The sequence below is a fragment of the Podarcis raffonei genome, chromosome 13 (assembly GCF_027172205.1).
Source record: "Podarcis raffonei isolate rPodRaf1 chromosome 13, rPodRaf1.pri, whole genome shotgun sequence".
Taxonomy (NCBI): Eukaryota; Metazoa; Chordata; class Lepidosauria; order Squamata; family Lacertidae; genus Podarcis; species Podarcis raffonei.
Genome location: NC_070614.1, coordinates 34,483,734 through 34,500,113, shown reverse-complemented (window position 1 = coordinate 34,500,113; position 16,380 = coordinate 34,483,734). Strand labels below are relative to the sequence as shown.

General features: G+C 43.1%; 1 protein-coding gene across 1 annotated transcript; it reads right to left on the bottom strand.

Moving 5' to 3' along the window:
• Positions 1–1,225: 1,225 nt before the first annotated feature.
• Positions 1,226–11,046, bottom strand: LOC128398872 (extracellular calcium-sensing receptor-like). Its single transcript, XM_053360135.1, has 6 exons — positions 10,668–11,046; positions 8,813–8,939; positions 7,994–8,285; positions 4,844–5,698; positions 3,019–3,145; positions 1,226–2,127 (listed from the first exon to the last, which is right to left on the bottom strand). Exons 1-6 carry the CDS (start codon positions 11,044–11,046, stop codon positions 1,226–1,228), a joined length of 2,682 nt encoding a protein of 893 aa, XP_053216110.1.
• Between the last annotated feature and the right edge of the window lie 5,334 nt (positions 11,047–16,380).

The window sequence follows — 16,380 nt, the reverse complement described above, 5'->3', positions numbered from 1 at the left end:
TAGTTAGACAGGAAGTGATGGCAGGGCTTGGAATGACTTACAGTAAGAAAAGAAAACTGTATTGAAAACCTTATGGCAGGGATCACTGACATGATGCCCCTGGGTTTTAGTGTACCCAGCACTGCCTCCAAGGGCAAGAATGAATGGCCTCAGTAAACTCTCCATCAAGATCCACAATATATGACAGACTGTTGTCTCTCTCCTATTCAGTTTCTGTTTTCACTGACTCAGCCTCCACAATAGTGAAGCCATTTTGCCATGTCCCCATCTTGAAATCAAGAAGTGAGATGGGAAATTAGGGTGGGGAGTGTGTAAATTAGCTCAGTTTGGGAATTTTCAGAAAATTCCATCCTTACTTCCAAGGCTTTTTAACTGAAATCTGGTTTTGTTACAAACGTTTGTTGATGCCTCTCATCTAGGAACTCCGACATCATTGATCATTATGATCCTTTTAGCCAGACCTATACCGCCTGTGATGTATCAGGTCATAGGCTATGGCACTCAGTTATCTTTATTCTGACTTTCTTATGTGTATGTGAGAATGTGAGAATGTGTCTGCAATTTCCCTCCCTTAAAAAAATAATAATCAAGTGTTGTTTCTAGTGAAATAAGCGGTGTCAGTTAAGTTTTCTACTATTTTCCTTTGGTTGTTTCAAGTGGATGTTTAACCTTATTTGCAATGGGCAGATACCCCAGACCCTGAATTTTCTTTTTTAAAATAGTAAATACCTAGACATCTGAGGAAGAAAGTTATGCAGCAAAATTTGTAGGTATTATGGGAGCAATCTCTGTGAAACGAGAGTGGCATGGCTACCTAATATTTTTTTTCCTAGTACTGGGGAATTCTCCCTTTTTTATTTGACATCATTAGTATGTCTGTATTTACATGTATTTGTGTGATATCTGCAGTAGTCAGGGCTAGAAGGACAAGGATGACTTCCCAAACTAAGCATGTGGCAGCCAGGGGTGGTTGTCTTTATAATTTTGTGGTATTTTGTGAACGTCCCCATGGAAGTCATTTTGTGCTATGCCATGCTCATTCTACCTACACTTGCAACATTATAACAGTACAAGGGCTCGGTCTGAGAGTCTCAGGAGGTTTTTTGTTCAAAACACAGGCAAAAATAAAACTTTTATCGAAATAAATTATTTGAAACAATCTGCTGTGCAATCATACAATTCTAGTTTTAAGAACTATAGTGAACGATGCAGACACACAAATTCTTCAAGCCTTATTTCTTATTAGATGCTCCCTGTTGTTCAGCTCAGGCCGCAACAAAATAATGTAGCATTTGGGGGCAAAGATGCAACATAGCAGACCAGCACCAGAGGCTAAGATAGAAAAGATCTCCACAGCAACCATGTATTTTCCCTTGGTACTGAGGTAGGTTGGGACAAAAGATACCCAAACACTGCAAAAGACCAGCATGCTGAAAGTGATGAACTTGGCTTCATTGAAACTGTCAGGTAACTTCCGGGCAAGGAAAGCCACAGTGAAGCTGACAAGAGCCAGGAAGCCCATGTAGCCCAGGACACAGTAAAACATAGTAACAGATCCCTCATTACATTCTAGAACAATTTCCTTAGCCATTGAGTGCATGTCAACATCTGGGAATGGGGGTGAGAATCCAAGCCACATAGTGCAGACAGCTGCTTGAATAAGGGAACAGGAAGCCACAATGGAAGTGGTCATTCTCTTCCCTACCCACTTCCGCATCCTGGATCCAGGTTTGGTGGCCATAAAAGCAAGAACTACTGTGATGGTTTTTGCCAATATGCAAGAAACAGCTACTGAGAAGATGATGCCAAAAGCAATCTGTCGGAGGAGACATCTCACCCTCTCTGGCTGTCCAATGAATAGCAGTGCACAAAGGAAGCAGAACAGAAGGGCAATGAGCAGAGTGTAGGTGAGGTCCCGATTGTTTGCCTTGATAATAGGTGTGTCATGGTGCTTCATAAATGTCCACAGCACCAGAGCTGTCACCAAAGAAAGGGAAAGAGCGAAATAGACTAAACTGACTCCCAAAGGTTCTCCAAAGGACAAGAAGCTTATATCCTTGGGAATGCACTCATCCTGATTATTATTCGCATATTTTTCTTCTGAGCATATATCACAATCATTCATGTCTGAAAAAGAAAATAAGTAGTTTTAATCTGAATATCATGGTGTAATTGTTCCTTTCAGAAAGGAAATATTTCATATTTAAATTGCAGGGTAGATTCAGTATGCATTTCTTTGCTGGAGCAATCAAATACTGGTGTGATTTCAACTCGTTTGTTTCCATTCACACATATGTTAACATGCTAACATTTTCCCACCACTTTCTCCTCCCAGGGCTGCAGACACCACAGATATATGCCAGCACCATCCAAAACTGAATATTAGGGAATCAGGGAGAAATTAGTAATTTCTCAATCTCTGTAAAAGTATATAGGGAACAGTGTAAAATATTGAATACAGTGTAATTTTATCATGTCCGGCCCACCAGCTGAAACCCAAGTGCTGGTGTCCCTATGGGCTCCCTGCCTGCTCTGTGGAAAGCACAAGGTGCTGTAAGAGTTATTCAAGATCTTGCTGGAATCCCCTGTCACTGTGCAACCCAAGTAAGTGAGGAAGTGGTATGGCACTACAGCAGAAGTACAGCAGGCAGTGCAGAGGCCTTTCAAAAGCCTTTATCACCACCACAAACCCAATGACAGCAGGAAGGCCACTGGCTGAGGAGATTCAAGTGGCCAAGGAGGAGGAGGCAAAGGTGCATGTGGTGCCCTGAGATAGGCCTGGTCACCAGTACTGTCAGTCAGTTGCTCTCTCCCCTCAGCATGGATGAGAACCCTGAGGAGACCCCCCCTTCAATGTGTGGGTATGTAAATAACCCAAGTCACAACCATAAGATAATTTCTTCTACAAAAGTTGCTCCCTTCAAGGTACACATTAATAAACATTACAATCACATTTCAAGCACTGAAGGAAAGTGGTCCTAAAACAGCCATAAGCTTAGAGGCACTTCTAGTACTTACCCTCTTGGCCTGAGATCTTCCCTTCAGGACATGGGATACAATCATAGCAGCAAAATGGTTCCCCATCCTTCACTTTCTTCCTAAAGCCAGGATGACACCTCTTGTTACATAAAGAAACAGGCTGCAACTAATTAATAAATGAAAGTGCAAAATAAGCTTTGAAATCAATATAACAATAACAATAACAACAACAATTTTATTATTATTATTACCCATCTTTCTCGGTTCCCCCAGCCACTCTGGGTGGCTTCCTGCACACATAAAAACATAATAAAATGTTTTTGTGGGCTTTTCTTTTGTTCCTAAGTAATATAAGCATAAATCATATATGGTCAAGGTTGCAAGCTTTTGCTACTTTTCTTTATTAACCCAATAAATATGGTATCATATCATGCCTATATATTATCAAAACACACAGGTGCCACTATCCAAATGCTCATTGTACAAAAATTCACTTATCCAAACACAAGGAATTAGTGCCCAAACCTTGCTAAATGCACCAAACTTTCTGACATCCAAACATCTGGACCTTTGTGTACTACTGTAAACAAATAAGCAGCCTTTTACAAGACTTAGTTTTTTGTGTTCTTCTGGTCCATAGCAGGCATTTTGCCTGAAACAATGGTGGGAGGACAAGGGAAGAAGGAAAAAAGTTGGGCAAATAAGAGATCATTTCCCTCCACCTTTGCTTCCCTTTTGCAAGTTTTCAGAGGGTTCTCCTGTTTTGTTTTGTTTTGTTTTGTTTTGTTTTGGGGTTATTTGGGGGTCAAAATTCTGTGATTGAGAATGTATTTGAAATTTCCCGATATGAATTGAAGGAAATTGATGATTTATTATGCAAACACTCAGCTAACAAACGATTTCCTGAGAATGCATTATGTTCAGATAGCGGGATCTGCATGTATTGACATTATGTAAGTTAGCTTTTTTTAAAAAAACAAATAAGAGAATTCTATGGAGATTCATGACCAGATGATGAAATTAATTTTAGACAGTGATCACTGATATTTGGATGTCATTTGCAATTCCTGAGGAACCTACCTGATTAAACCCACTGTACCATGTTATGGCCTCCTCATTGATGGTGAACATTTGGTTGGGATCCACCCTCCCAGCTTTCACTCTATGAAATGATTGGTTTGAGAAAACAATCCAATTGATCATATCAAACCCAGCCATTAACTCTCCATGCTGGTTAAAGGAAATGGTGTCCCCACCACTGTTGTTAAAGGAGACACTTCTGAGAAAATGGTGGAGCTAGGTTAAATTGGAAAAGACAAGAATTTAAAAAGGGCTGTGACGCGCTCGTGCGCGCACACGTACACACACACACTGTGTTTACATTTTAAAAATAACAACAACAAATTAGGCATGTAATTTATACTTTAGTTTTAACACACAGAGCTCTACATGCACCGATGGAATTCTAAGTATTGGTTATGAAAGGATCAATTACAAAATTGTTAAATAAAATATATAAATACATCCTGATTATAGAATTAACAAGCAACACAACAGTTGGGAAAGAGGTCTAAAGACAAGGATTTCCATTAGATAAGGTGGTTATGGCAAAAAGGCCTTCAACAAACATTTAGCGGTTTCCTGAAGGAAAGATGTTATTTTATTTCACCTCTCTCTCTCTCTCTCTCTCTCTCTCTCTCTCTCTCTCTCTCTCATGCACACACACACATTCAATTTCAGTTATATCTTCTTCTCCACCTCCCAAAATGTGATTTTGGGGCAGGCCCACAGTATATGCAATATCATGTACATCTCCAGCATGCACTGCTTCTGGTGCTGTACCACTTGAAATTGAGCCCATTACCTGCCACATTTGCTTATTCTGGTGCTTCACTCCCACTTTACCTTCCATTGCTCTGTGTCTGAATATAGATGAGGACATACCATGTAATGCATAGGCAACAGCATAGACAGCATTGTATATGTTGTAGCTGTGGCCTGACATGCTCATTTCAAAAAATGGTGCTGAAAGGCTCTCCAATTTCTCCTTCCCAGTGCAAATATCCCCTTTCACATCTCCCACATCTGGATTTGGGAATACACAGCCAAAGGCTTGTTGCCAGAAGCCCGTGATAAAACCATCTCCTTTTGCATGGGAAGGATTTCGTTTCTCAACAAATGATTTGAAATCTGGTACATCACTGGAGTGAACTGTGAAGGAGAGGACACCATGAAATATTTCTGTTTCCCAGTCCCTTTGATAAAATTGTGAAGCGAGTTCCATTTGGGCTGTCGTTATCCACACTATACTTCTGGGTAGACATGGTGGATTTTCTGCAAAATATGGAATCCATCTCAAAAACACCATGGATTTAGATTCTCCATAAAACAGGACAACATTCGCTTTGCTATTCATGACTTCAGTATATATTTTTGTCCCATCATTTAGTATTTCATCAATTTGGGAGTCAGTAGTTAATGTAGGCACTCTGCTTATGAAGGCAGAGCAGACACCTTTCTGGGAAAACATTGGCAACAATGTTTGCAGAAATCTTTCACCATTTTCATTATCCATTACAAGGACGCCAATCCATGTCCACCTGAAATGCAGAAGCAAAGAAAGAATCCCTGTGTACTGAAGGGATTCCTGGGGGACCATCTGGTAGAAAGAACGTCCACAGGATTTAGCATTCATCAATGGCACAGAGCCATATATGAGCTGAAGAGAGATTGCAGGATGGGAAAGTCAGACAACAATAACAGAATTTATATTGCATACCACATAACCTGTATTTCTATTTAAAACACTGTGGCTACACAGAGGGATTGACACTGGCTTTAGTGGAGGCTAGTCTGCCTCTTGTGCTTTATTGATTAGTCAATTTCATTTCTATAGCAACTTTCATCTCAAGAACACAGGGCAGTTTGCAACTATATATATATATATATATATAGAGAGAGAGAGAGAGAGAGAGAGAACACAAAATACATAACAAAAAAACCAAAAACAAACCAATAACCTCCTTTCACAAACATATTTTATGAGGATATAGATTGTTTAATCAACCAAAGGCCTGGTTATAGAGAAATGTTTTTGTCTGACACTTGAAGATATGCAATGAAGGTGCCAGGCGAGCCTCCTTGAAAAGAACATTGCACAGAAAATACCTGTTCTTGTGTTGCCACCCTCTGGACCTATCACAGATGAGGCACATGAAGAAGGGCCTCTGATGATGATCTCAGGGTTTGGATTGGTTCATATGAGGAGGAGTGGTCTTCGAGGTATTGTGGTCCTGAGCCTTTAAAGGCTTTATAGGTCAAAATCAGCACTTTGAATTGGGCCCATAAACTGATTGAACCCCACGGGTGAGTACCAGTCAATAGCCATTTATGGAGCACCCCCTGCTGGTAGTTTACCCTTTCAGGCTCCCTGCAGAGTGGGGCAGGAGCCAGTTATAGTCACTGATACCAACGCCTAAGCCAATACCAGTCACACTTGTGTATTCAATAAAGTCGTGGCCTAAATTTGCCCATTAACATTTAAACTAAATTCTGTCTTCATTGTGTCTTTAGGTTTTGGGGGCTTGACGCGCAACTAGTTCAGTAGGGCCAGGATCAGTGATATACTCAAATCATCTTGCATTGGCTACCAAATTCTTCACCAGACCATCTTTAGAGGCAGCCTCACATATAATACATTACACTAATCTAATCTAGAGGTTACCAGAACATGTGGATTCACATAAATAATGAAATGTTGTTTCTCTATAGCCACAGCAGGCAAACCTTCCAACAGTTTGACTTCACCTCCAAAGGCGCACTCCTCCATTGTCTCCCAAGACAGATAAATGCCAATTGACTTTTCCAAATAGGAACATGTAGTCGTTGGGTGCAGGAAGTATACTGCCTGTTTTGAACTTTCTCTGTTGCCTGAATAACAGCAATGCAAGTTTTGAGCACTTTTGTTTTGCTTCAAATTCAAATCAGAGTTAACATGGCAAAGTAGGATTCCTTCTTACATAGTTTATGATGATATAGTTGTGTATCACACCTATAATTTTCCTCATCTATGAATGAAGCATAAATATCAACTTCTCTTATAATGTATTTCATCTCTTGAACTGCACTTTTATTGCACTTGTAATAAATTGAATTGCACTTTTATTGCACTTGTAATAAAATAAAGTTCAGGGCAATCTGCAGATAGAAATAGAAATCACTCTGAACTAAAAAAAAATCCTAAGTAAAGGGGAAAGGGAAAGCAGGTATATTGACAGTACTGACAACCTCATAAATGACATCAGCTGGCCCTGTAAGAGAACACAAGCTTTCTGGGAGATGATTTATAATGAATTGAAGAAAATGTTCAAAATAACTTTTAGAAAAAAGCTAGAAGCTTTTCTTTTATGGATAGTGAATACAGAAATTCCGAAGGACCTTAGAAATTTGTTTATGTCTGCTACAACCACAGCCAGAATGGCATTTGCCCAGAGATGGAAAGAGGATGCTGTTCCAACTAATGAAGAGTGGCTGATTAAATTGAAGGATTATGCCAAAATGGCAAAATTAACAGGTGTGCTAAGAAACCAAGAGGATTTTTTTTTAAAGGAGTGGGAAATATTTGTAGTATATCTGAAAAATAATGGTATGCAACTAAGTGCATTGGTAGAGTTAACTTAAACCAAGCAGTTTAAAGTGTTACCAAGATTAATTGTAGAGTAACTAAAAAATGGAGTACAGTGGAAAATGCAGTGTTAAAAATCTAAGAGAATAAACCACAAAAGTGGGGGGTGGGACTTGATATGTATCTGTATTGGAAGTATAAGATGTGTACTTGTAAATTTTTGAAAACTGAAAATAAAATTCATTAATAAAATAAAATGACATCAGAAACATAAGACTACATCAACTGTGTCTCTTAAATTCCCATACCACACACACACACACACACACACACACACACAGAGAGAGAGAGAGAGAGAGAGAGAGAGAGAGAGAGAGAGAGATGTCCTACCTGTGGAACCTTATAGTTATTCAAGAGGTTTGCCACATTAATGGAAATTTGGGCATCCAGTCCCCCAATGACAGCTATTAGATTTTTCTGGTTGTCACATAGGTAGTTAGGGATAAATCTTTCCAGAGCTGATAGAAGCAGCATTGTGGCATGATAGGTCTTCTTTGCATTGTTATGGCTGTCATAGATGTTGAATCCCAACGTGAGATTGGGTAAGATTTGAGGGTTTCCATTGATCTCCTTTACCGCAAAAGCCAAGGCTGCGATGTGTTGATAATACTTAGACACAATGCTAGAATGAGAGTTTTATTCTGTATCAAAATGATATTCCACACATAACTTAATTATTTCCACTGTGTTAATGTCCCTTTAATTTATTCATGATTACAGCAGTTAATCTTAAATAACTCTTTGCCGTAAAAGATAAGCAAAACTAGTGTTCAAGTTCAGAACATGACACACCGTGTGCTGTCTGAGTAGGGTATCTAAAGATCATTTACTAAAACAAGCAACACTGAAAAGTTGAATGAGCTGTGTATATTTATTCTGAAAAAGAAATGCTTAAAAGGAGAAAAGATAGCTGTCTTCAAATATTTGATAAGCTATCAAGAAAAAGGTGGAGCAGGCTTATTTGCTGTTGCTACAAAGGGAAATGAGTAATGAGTGAGAATTGCAAAAAAGAGCAGACTTTTTGCTAAATATTAGGAGAAGCTGCTAGGTTTGGGGTAGTAAAACTGGTACCTTCCTCCAAATGTGGGTCTACAACTTCACTCATTATCTGAGTGTCGACAGAAAAGGAAATGATCTTTAATGCCTTACACAAATGATTCTGTCAACGTTGGCAGGGGTTCTTCTGTGAAAAGTATTTTACTGTTGACGATGCAGGCGTGATAAGCAATGCCACCAATGATGAAGTTTCCTGGCTGGTTATAAGTCTGAACTGGAGCTTGTGGATAATGGAAGCTGCATTGGACAGCATATGCTACGCATGTCATGTGAGGAAACAGGGACAGTAGCAGGATGACTGAAACCATTCTCAGTCCAAGACCAAATCTTCACTCTACATACAAAATCCTCTGTTTTCTTCTTACTTGAACATTTCACATTTTCCTGATATTCCCAAAACCTGTAATATCCAAGATCAGAGCTGTGGATCTTTGCCTGTTCCTAGTCTGTCTTCCTCCCTTTGAATTATACTGGGTATATTAATAGCAGGCTTCGCAGGCTTTGCTCTTTGTTTTGTGAGAGGACACTGAAATCCCACTGGGGTTTGAATGAATATCAGAACTAATTGCAGATCTGACGAGGTAATTGTGAAGATAGTTATTGGGTTAAAGGCAGCTGTTGAGTTAAGGTTGGGTAGTCCCTATGGAATTGAGAAAACTTGTTTGTCACATATTCTCAGCTGAATTATCTCTCTCAGATAGGAACAGATGGCAGAGCTTGTAATGACCCCCCAGTAAGAAAAGAAGACGGTATTCAAGGGTGACCAACATGGTGCCTGTGAGTGCTACTGTGCCCACCTGTACTTCCAATGAGAGGAGTGAAGTTTCTTTGTAAATATCCCATCAATATTCACAGATATTACCAATGTTTGCATTGGGTCACCTGCTCCGACATTAAAGTCATTGTGTTTGGTCCCCACAACACGCCACACATGTTTCTTTGACAATCCCTGTTATCAGGCAACTATGAGTTTGATTGCCCATGATGAAATGTGAACCACTTGTGATCCATTGAGCTATAGACATTGTCTGTATTCTGGCCTGCCACCTTCCTGTGTATATGTGAAAGAGTCCCTGAATGGTTCCTCCCTGGGTTTTTCTAAAAAAATCAATTGGTGACTCTAATGAAATAAACCCTATTAATTCTCCTTACTCCTGTTTTATTTTATTTTATACTTTCATTTATTTAACAATTCAATGAGATGCAAACAAATAAAACACTAATCCAATTAAATTCAAAACTAGTAAACCTTATTCTGCAATATAACCCAGAGCATTATCTGTGGTGGCACCTATATTATGGAATATTCTTCATTTAGTGATTTGGTGGGCACCTTCTGTGATGTGCTCTGCCACTGGTTGAAGAAATTCTTGTTAGCCCAAGTATTTGCAGACTCTTGATTAACTAGCTCACTTTTTGGTGTGTAGTTTTGGACTAAAGTATGATATATTTGTTTCTTTCTTAGTTTCATTGCGTGGCAATACCCGCCCCCACCCACAGATGGAGTAAATAAAGACACCGGACACCAGAATTAAGGTTAATGGGCGAAAATGGCCACAACTTTATTGATTACAGGTAAGAGAGGTATTGGCTTTAGGCATTGGCCCTAACAGACTATCCGGTCTAACCGGGAAGGGTTAAGCACCAACAGGGGGAGCCCCCGAGATGCACATCCCTGGACGCTCCCCAAGGGGTTACCGCTCGGGGGCGCGCTTTAGGCCCTAGCCTCCGTAGGTTTCGGACGAGGCGACACCCCCCGGAGTCCTTTAACGAACTACCCTTCAAGATTTGGGGGAGGTGATGGCGTTCCTCCCCCCCAACTTCATCTGCATAACAATACCCCTGCCAATGCCTAACCGCCACACGAGCCAGGCTCGCCGCCAATACCCTCAGACCTGTAACCAATCCCTCAGCCCCTGAAAAATGTCCGCCAGCCAGATATCATTACCGACATCGGTAAGATGTACGCCATCCCCATGGTAGAGTGCCTCGTTGCAAAATTGGATGCCTGGGTGGGCAATGACCCGCCCACCCATTGCCGCCACTCTACGCGCGACCGAGCGCTCCAGGATCCTCCTGGCTCTATTAACAGCCACGGGATTAGTGGCGTCCCGCCAGCAGCGCCTTTCGAGCAAAGATGACCAAAAGATTGTTAGCTTAGGATGAGAGGCCCTCAACTCCTCCAGGTCATTGAAAATATTCCACATTAAGTCCACCCCCTTTCTGTAAGCGAGGTCGTTCTCGCCCAGTTGGATGACCAGCGCATCAGGTGGGCCCTGTACTGCAATCTTATTTGAAACCGCTGGGCGGAACTCCTCCCAGCGCATTCCCCGACGTGCCATCCAGTAAACTTCGACATTGCTAGGGAGCTGGAGATTGACGTGACATCCCTTAGCGACCGCCCGCAGACTTGCCCAGTGGACAATGCTGTGGCCAAAGATCCAGATCCGCACAGCCCCGGCGTCTGAAAACAAGAGAGCAAGAGAGCCAGGTCAGGGTGGGGGGCGGATGGGGGAAGGGAAAAAACACAAAAAGGGGGAGTTAGCGTGATTTCCGAATGTAACCCCTGTAGGCATTCGACTTCCACCGTCCCATGTCCATTATCCTCTCTGCTGGTAAACCCATGTGGGCGGCGGTGGTGGCCGCCCCGATACGGAAAGAGTGTGCGGCGTATTCCTCGGGTGGGAGCCCGATGGCCGCAATCGCCTTCCGCATGACCCTCGTGAATTGGTGTTTAGAAAGGCGAGAGCCATCTGCATGTATGAAGAAAGGGCCACTAGTTTTTGGTCTTAGGCACAAAAACTTTCTAGCATCCTTAACTGGGCAAGGGCCGGCCCTCTGAGTAGCCTGCAGACGAACTAGAACCCCTCTGCCGAGCTGGTCGGTCTTCGAACTGCGGATTTTCAGGACTACCTCAGAGCTGGACAAGGACACGTCATCGGAGAGGAGCCCCCTGCCGATACCGATCGATTGGTTGTCACAGACCACCTCTCCTATGCGTAAGGCGCCGAAGAAAGCGAAGGAAAATGCTGTGGAAAATAACCTGGCCTCGTACCTGGACCAGCAGATGACCCTGAGCTTCGCGCGTATTTGCGTAAGTATGTCTAAAGTTATGGGCCGTCTGCTGTCAGAACTAGGAGGCTGAGATCTACGCCAACCCTCCAGCATCTTCCGCACCACGAAATGTGCACAAGGGTCGACTGAGAACAAAGCTTTGGAGAAAAACGATATAGCCGCCGAATGAATATTGAGAGTTTTGGGGGCCCGACCTAGGTCCCGAAGGCGCACAAGGTATTCTATCACCTCTGACTTAGTTGGGGGTCTTCCTGGTTTAAACAGCCCTTTTTTTTGACGGAATAATGTGAAGTCTAACCACGCTTTGTTATAGGATCTAAGGGTAGAGGGCGCCACTGCTGACAATACTCCCTTTATTGCTTCTCGTTGCCAATACTCCAGAGGTGCTCCGGAAACGGCTGCGGTAGCTGCTGCGCATCCGGCGCCAATGAGCGAAAGCGCTCCATCTGGAAACGAGACAAAGCGTCCGCAATGTTGTTATCAATCCCCGGCACGAATTTGGCTGACGCGTATAAATTTAGTTTGAGGCAGGAAAGGACGAAATATCGTAGCAGTGCAGCAACTCTAGGGGAGCGAGACGCTTGTTTATTCAACACAGAAACCACCGCTTGGTTGTCTGTCCAGAAGCAGACCCGGCGATCCTTAAATTGTTCAGCCCAAAGATGAATTGCAACTACTATAGGGAAGAACTCTAAGAATGTTAGATCACGAAGAATGGGTTTTTCCTGCCAAGAAGGAGGCCATCGCTGGGCGCACCACTGCCCTCTAAAGTATACACCGAAACCCAGGGAACCTGCCGCATCTGAATGCACTTGGAAGTCAGCCCGAAGGGCCAAGCTATCTTGCCAAAGAGAAATTCCATTGTAGCCATCCAGGAATTGGAGCCAAACCTGGAGATCAGATTTTACAGCCTTGGAAAGGCGCACCCTATGATGTGGTGACCTTAAGCCAGCTGACAGTTTTGCCAACCGTCCGCAAAAGGGGCGACCCGGGGAAACTACTCGGCAGGCAAAGTTGAGGTGACCCAAGAGTGATTGAATTTGTCTCAGTGTGACCTTCCTCAAGGGTAAAAGCTGCGAGATAAGGTCTTTCAGGGCCACCAACTTCTCGTCAGGCAGGCGGGAAGTTTGGGCCACTGTGTCCAACTCGATGCCCAGGTAAGTCATCCTAGTGACCGGGCCCTCTGTCTTCTCGTTTGCTAAAGGGACGCCCAGCTCCTCCGCTAAGGATTTGAAGGCCTGCAGCAAGGCCGAGCAGTCAATTGCATTACTCGCGACCAAAATAAAATCATCCAGATAATGCCCCACCCCTTCGGAACCGGTTTTAGATTTTAGCGCCCATTCGAGGAAGGTGCTGAAAGTCTCGAACGCGGCACAAGCTATCGAGCACCCCATGGGCATTGCTTTATCAATGAAGTAAGAACCCTGGAATTTGAAACCTAGCCAACGATAGTCCTCCGGATGAACTGGGAGGAGGCGAAATGCGGATTCAATGTCGCATTTGGCCAAGAAAGCGCCCCTACCAAAACTCCTGACCAGCTTCACTGCATGATCGAAAGATGCGTATTTCACCGTGCACAGTTCTTGGGGAATCGCATCGTTAACGGAAGCGCCCTTGGGGTATGAAAGATTGTGTATTAGCCGAAATTCCCCAGGTGCCTTTTTTGGTACTATGCCGAGCGGTGAAATATGCAGCCGATCAATAGGCGGTACTGCGAATGGGCCAGCCACCCTCCCCGCCACAATCTCTTTCTGAATCTTCTTCATAGCAATGTCAGGTCTCTCCAAGACCGACTTCTGATTGGGGGGGCAGCTGGAATTGGGGGTGCATACTACTGGAATTCTGAAACCTTTGGAGAACCCGTCCCCTAGGAGAAGGGCGGCTTGTCTATTAGGGTATAGGTTTAACAGGGCTCTTAACGGTTGGAGCTTGATCGGAGAGTGGGCTAGGTCGAGGGACAAGTTAGTAGCGGTTCCCAGGTGCTCCTTGAGCGGGTCCTGTTGCGCCAGAGGGGGCACCCCAGTTTCCCTGGTGGAGGTGACCCCTACCGCCACGAAAGGGCTGCAGCTTACTCTTGTAGCAGTTAACGGCAGGGTGGCTGCCCAAATACTTGTCGCATTCATGTAAGTACTTACAAGAGATGCGCTGGCAAGCCCCCTTATTGAAATCCCAGCATTGCTTACGCTGTTTTGTGTCCGCCTTACCAGATTTGGCTTGGGTGTGAGCTTTCTTTTCGATGTTGGGCCCCACGTGCTCCATCCAGTAGTTATTGTCCCTCTGATCCCAGCGCGTGGATGACAACAGCGAGGCATTCCTACGAAAGTCCTCGTCGTACGAGATGGCAGCCTCATCTCCCGCTAATTCCCGGGCCCTTCTCACGTGCGCCAGATAAGATGCAAGGTGCAAACCGCGTTTTGGATAACAACCTACCACTATCCCCATGAATACCTGGTAGCCATTGAGCCAGTTCTCGAATGTACGCTCGGCCCGTGGGGACCTATATCTTTTCTTGCCATAAAAACGTCTTTTTTCCCCTTTTCCCTTTATTTGTGCCGGAGGCAGCAAAGTAAACATGTCTACAAAGTCCCCGTTCAGAATCTTATCCCTCTTTCTCTTGGAAAGGTGATTACCCAGGATAAAATCAGTGGACAGGTGGGTTGACACTTTAACATCCTCCACCAACGCCCCATCTTTCCACTCAAGGGTACCGTTAAAGGTTTTCCGGTGAGAATTGGCCCTCCTCTCGTGAACCCACAAAGGTACGCCGGTCTCTTCCCCCTCGCCCCAATAAGTCTCCATGGGAGCATCGCTATCACCCTCCGAAGAAGAGGTACCTGTGTCATCGTCCGAGTCAGATGGGTCGCTTCTCCTGCTCTTCTTGGACACGTGTTTCTTCTTCGCTTTCCGCTTCCCTCCGCGGGTGCCGTTGTCTTGCGGTGCTGGATCAATGACAGATGTGACTGCCTGCTGGGGAGGAAGCTCCTCATCTGAAGACGAGCCCTCTGAAGGACTTGGCTGGGCCGGAGGATCCTGAAAAACACTAGGTACGCCAATTCCCTGCTGGCTAGGATTAGGGGTGGCCGCCCGCGGAGCTTTGGGCCTATGCCCCGAAGCCTTAGATTTTTGCGCCCCGGCCTTGGCCCTTGGCGCCGCACCCTTGGACTTCTGTGCGTGTGCAGTTTGTGAACGAGTTTGGGGCCGATTGAGCTGACCAATGCCTTGATGCGATGTACTCGCCACGGCCACCGAAGGTCCCGCCTGGCCCTGTTGGCTAGGGGGGGTGTCAGGGATACAATCTTGAGAGACCTCTACTATATTAGGATTTGGGGCAACCGGGGGGCTGCATTGTGCGTAAAAGGTCTGGATCGCTGCAAAGAACTGAGCCAGGGCCTGAGGGTTGCAGGGTGCCGCGGGCACTAGCGCACCATTCGCCTGTGGTAACTGGGGATTGCCCCTGTTAGCCATGTTATCAAACTCGAGCAATTAGGGAATGTATGTGAGAGCGTGTGTGTATGGAGGCCTGCACTATATGCTAAGTACTACTACGCTTATTGGTAATAAGAATTCCAACTAATTACTAAATGTATCTATTTGTTTAATTTTATTCTATTCTATCAATCTATATATGTATTTATTTGTATGTATATATTTATATATAATAGTATAAATGTATAATTATGTTTATAGTTATTTAGTTGTAATTAACTATACTCCTTTTATAGATCTAATTAGAAGGCACTGAATTATTTGTTTGTTTGTTTGTTTATTTATTTATTTTTTCCTTACTTCAAGTTATTTATTTAATTATTTATTTCTTCTCAGTTTTGTCTTGTCTTGTTTTGTTTTATTTATTTATTTATTTATCTATTTATTTATTTTAAATTATTTATTATTTATTCTTATCCTAATATTAGTATGCGGACTATATAGCTAAGTATAGCTACTTAACTATTAATTAAATTCGCACAACGCAACTGCCGCGACTTTAAGGCAGTTGTAAGGTTGGTATGTATCTCCAATAAATTGACTCAAAGATAGTATTGCAGCTGCGTTGCCAAGGCCACGTTAACTCGTGATAAGAAAAGAAATTTTTTTTATTTGTTTTTTATTATTTTATTATTATTTTTATTTTATTTTATTTTTATTTTTTATTTTTTTATTTTTTTATTATTTTATTTTATTTTATTTTTATTTATTATTATTATTTTTTAAACAAATCAAGAGTTACCAAGCAAAGCTTGGAAACCCTGCAAGCAGCCTCGCGAAACAATAAAATTTTTTGTGCAAAAGAGTAATAGATAGGAAGGCAACCGTGACTAAAAATCAACTGAAAATGAAATGCCCGGCTCTAAAGGTAAAGTATTGCTTTTGCGAATTAGGCCTATGGATGTGGGGGCAGCAAGGCGGTGCGAAGGTAGGTATTAAAGGGAATCACGGAAATGCAGCAATACAGAGATAAATGCTACGCTTTAAAACCAGCACCAAAAAGAACTAAATCGCGCACAGCTATAGTGGTTCCTAGATAGCTGGCAGTCAGCTGCTGGTGGCCTACGGACACGGAGATGCCTCACCCAAGATGGCCGCTA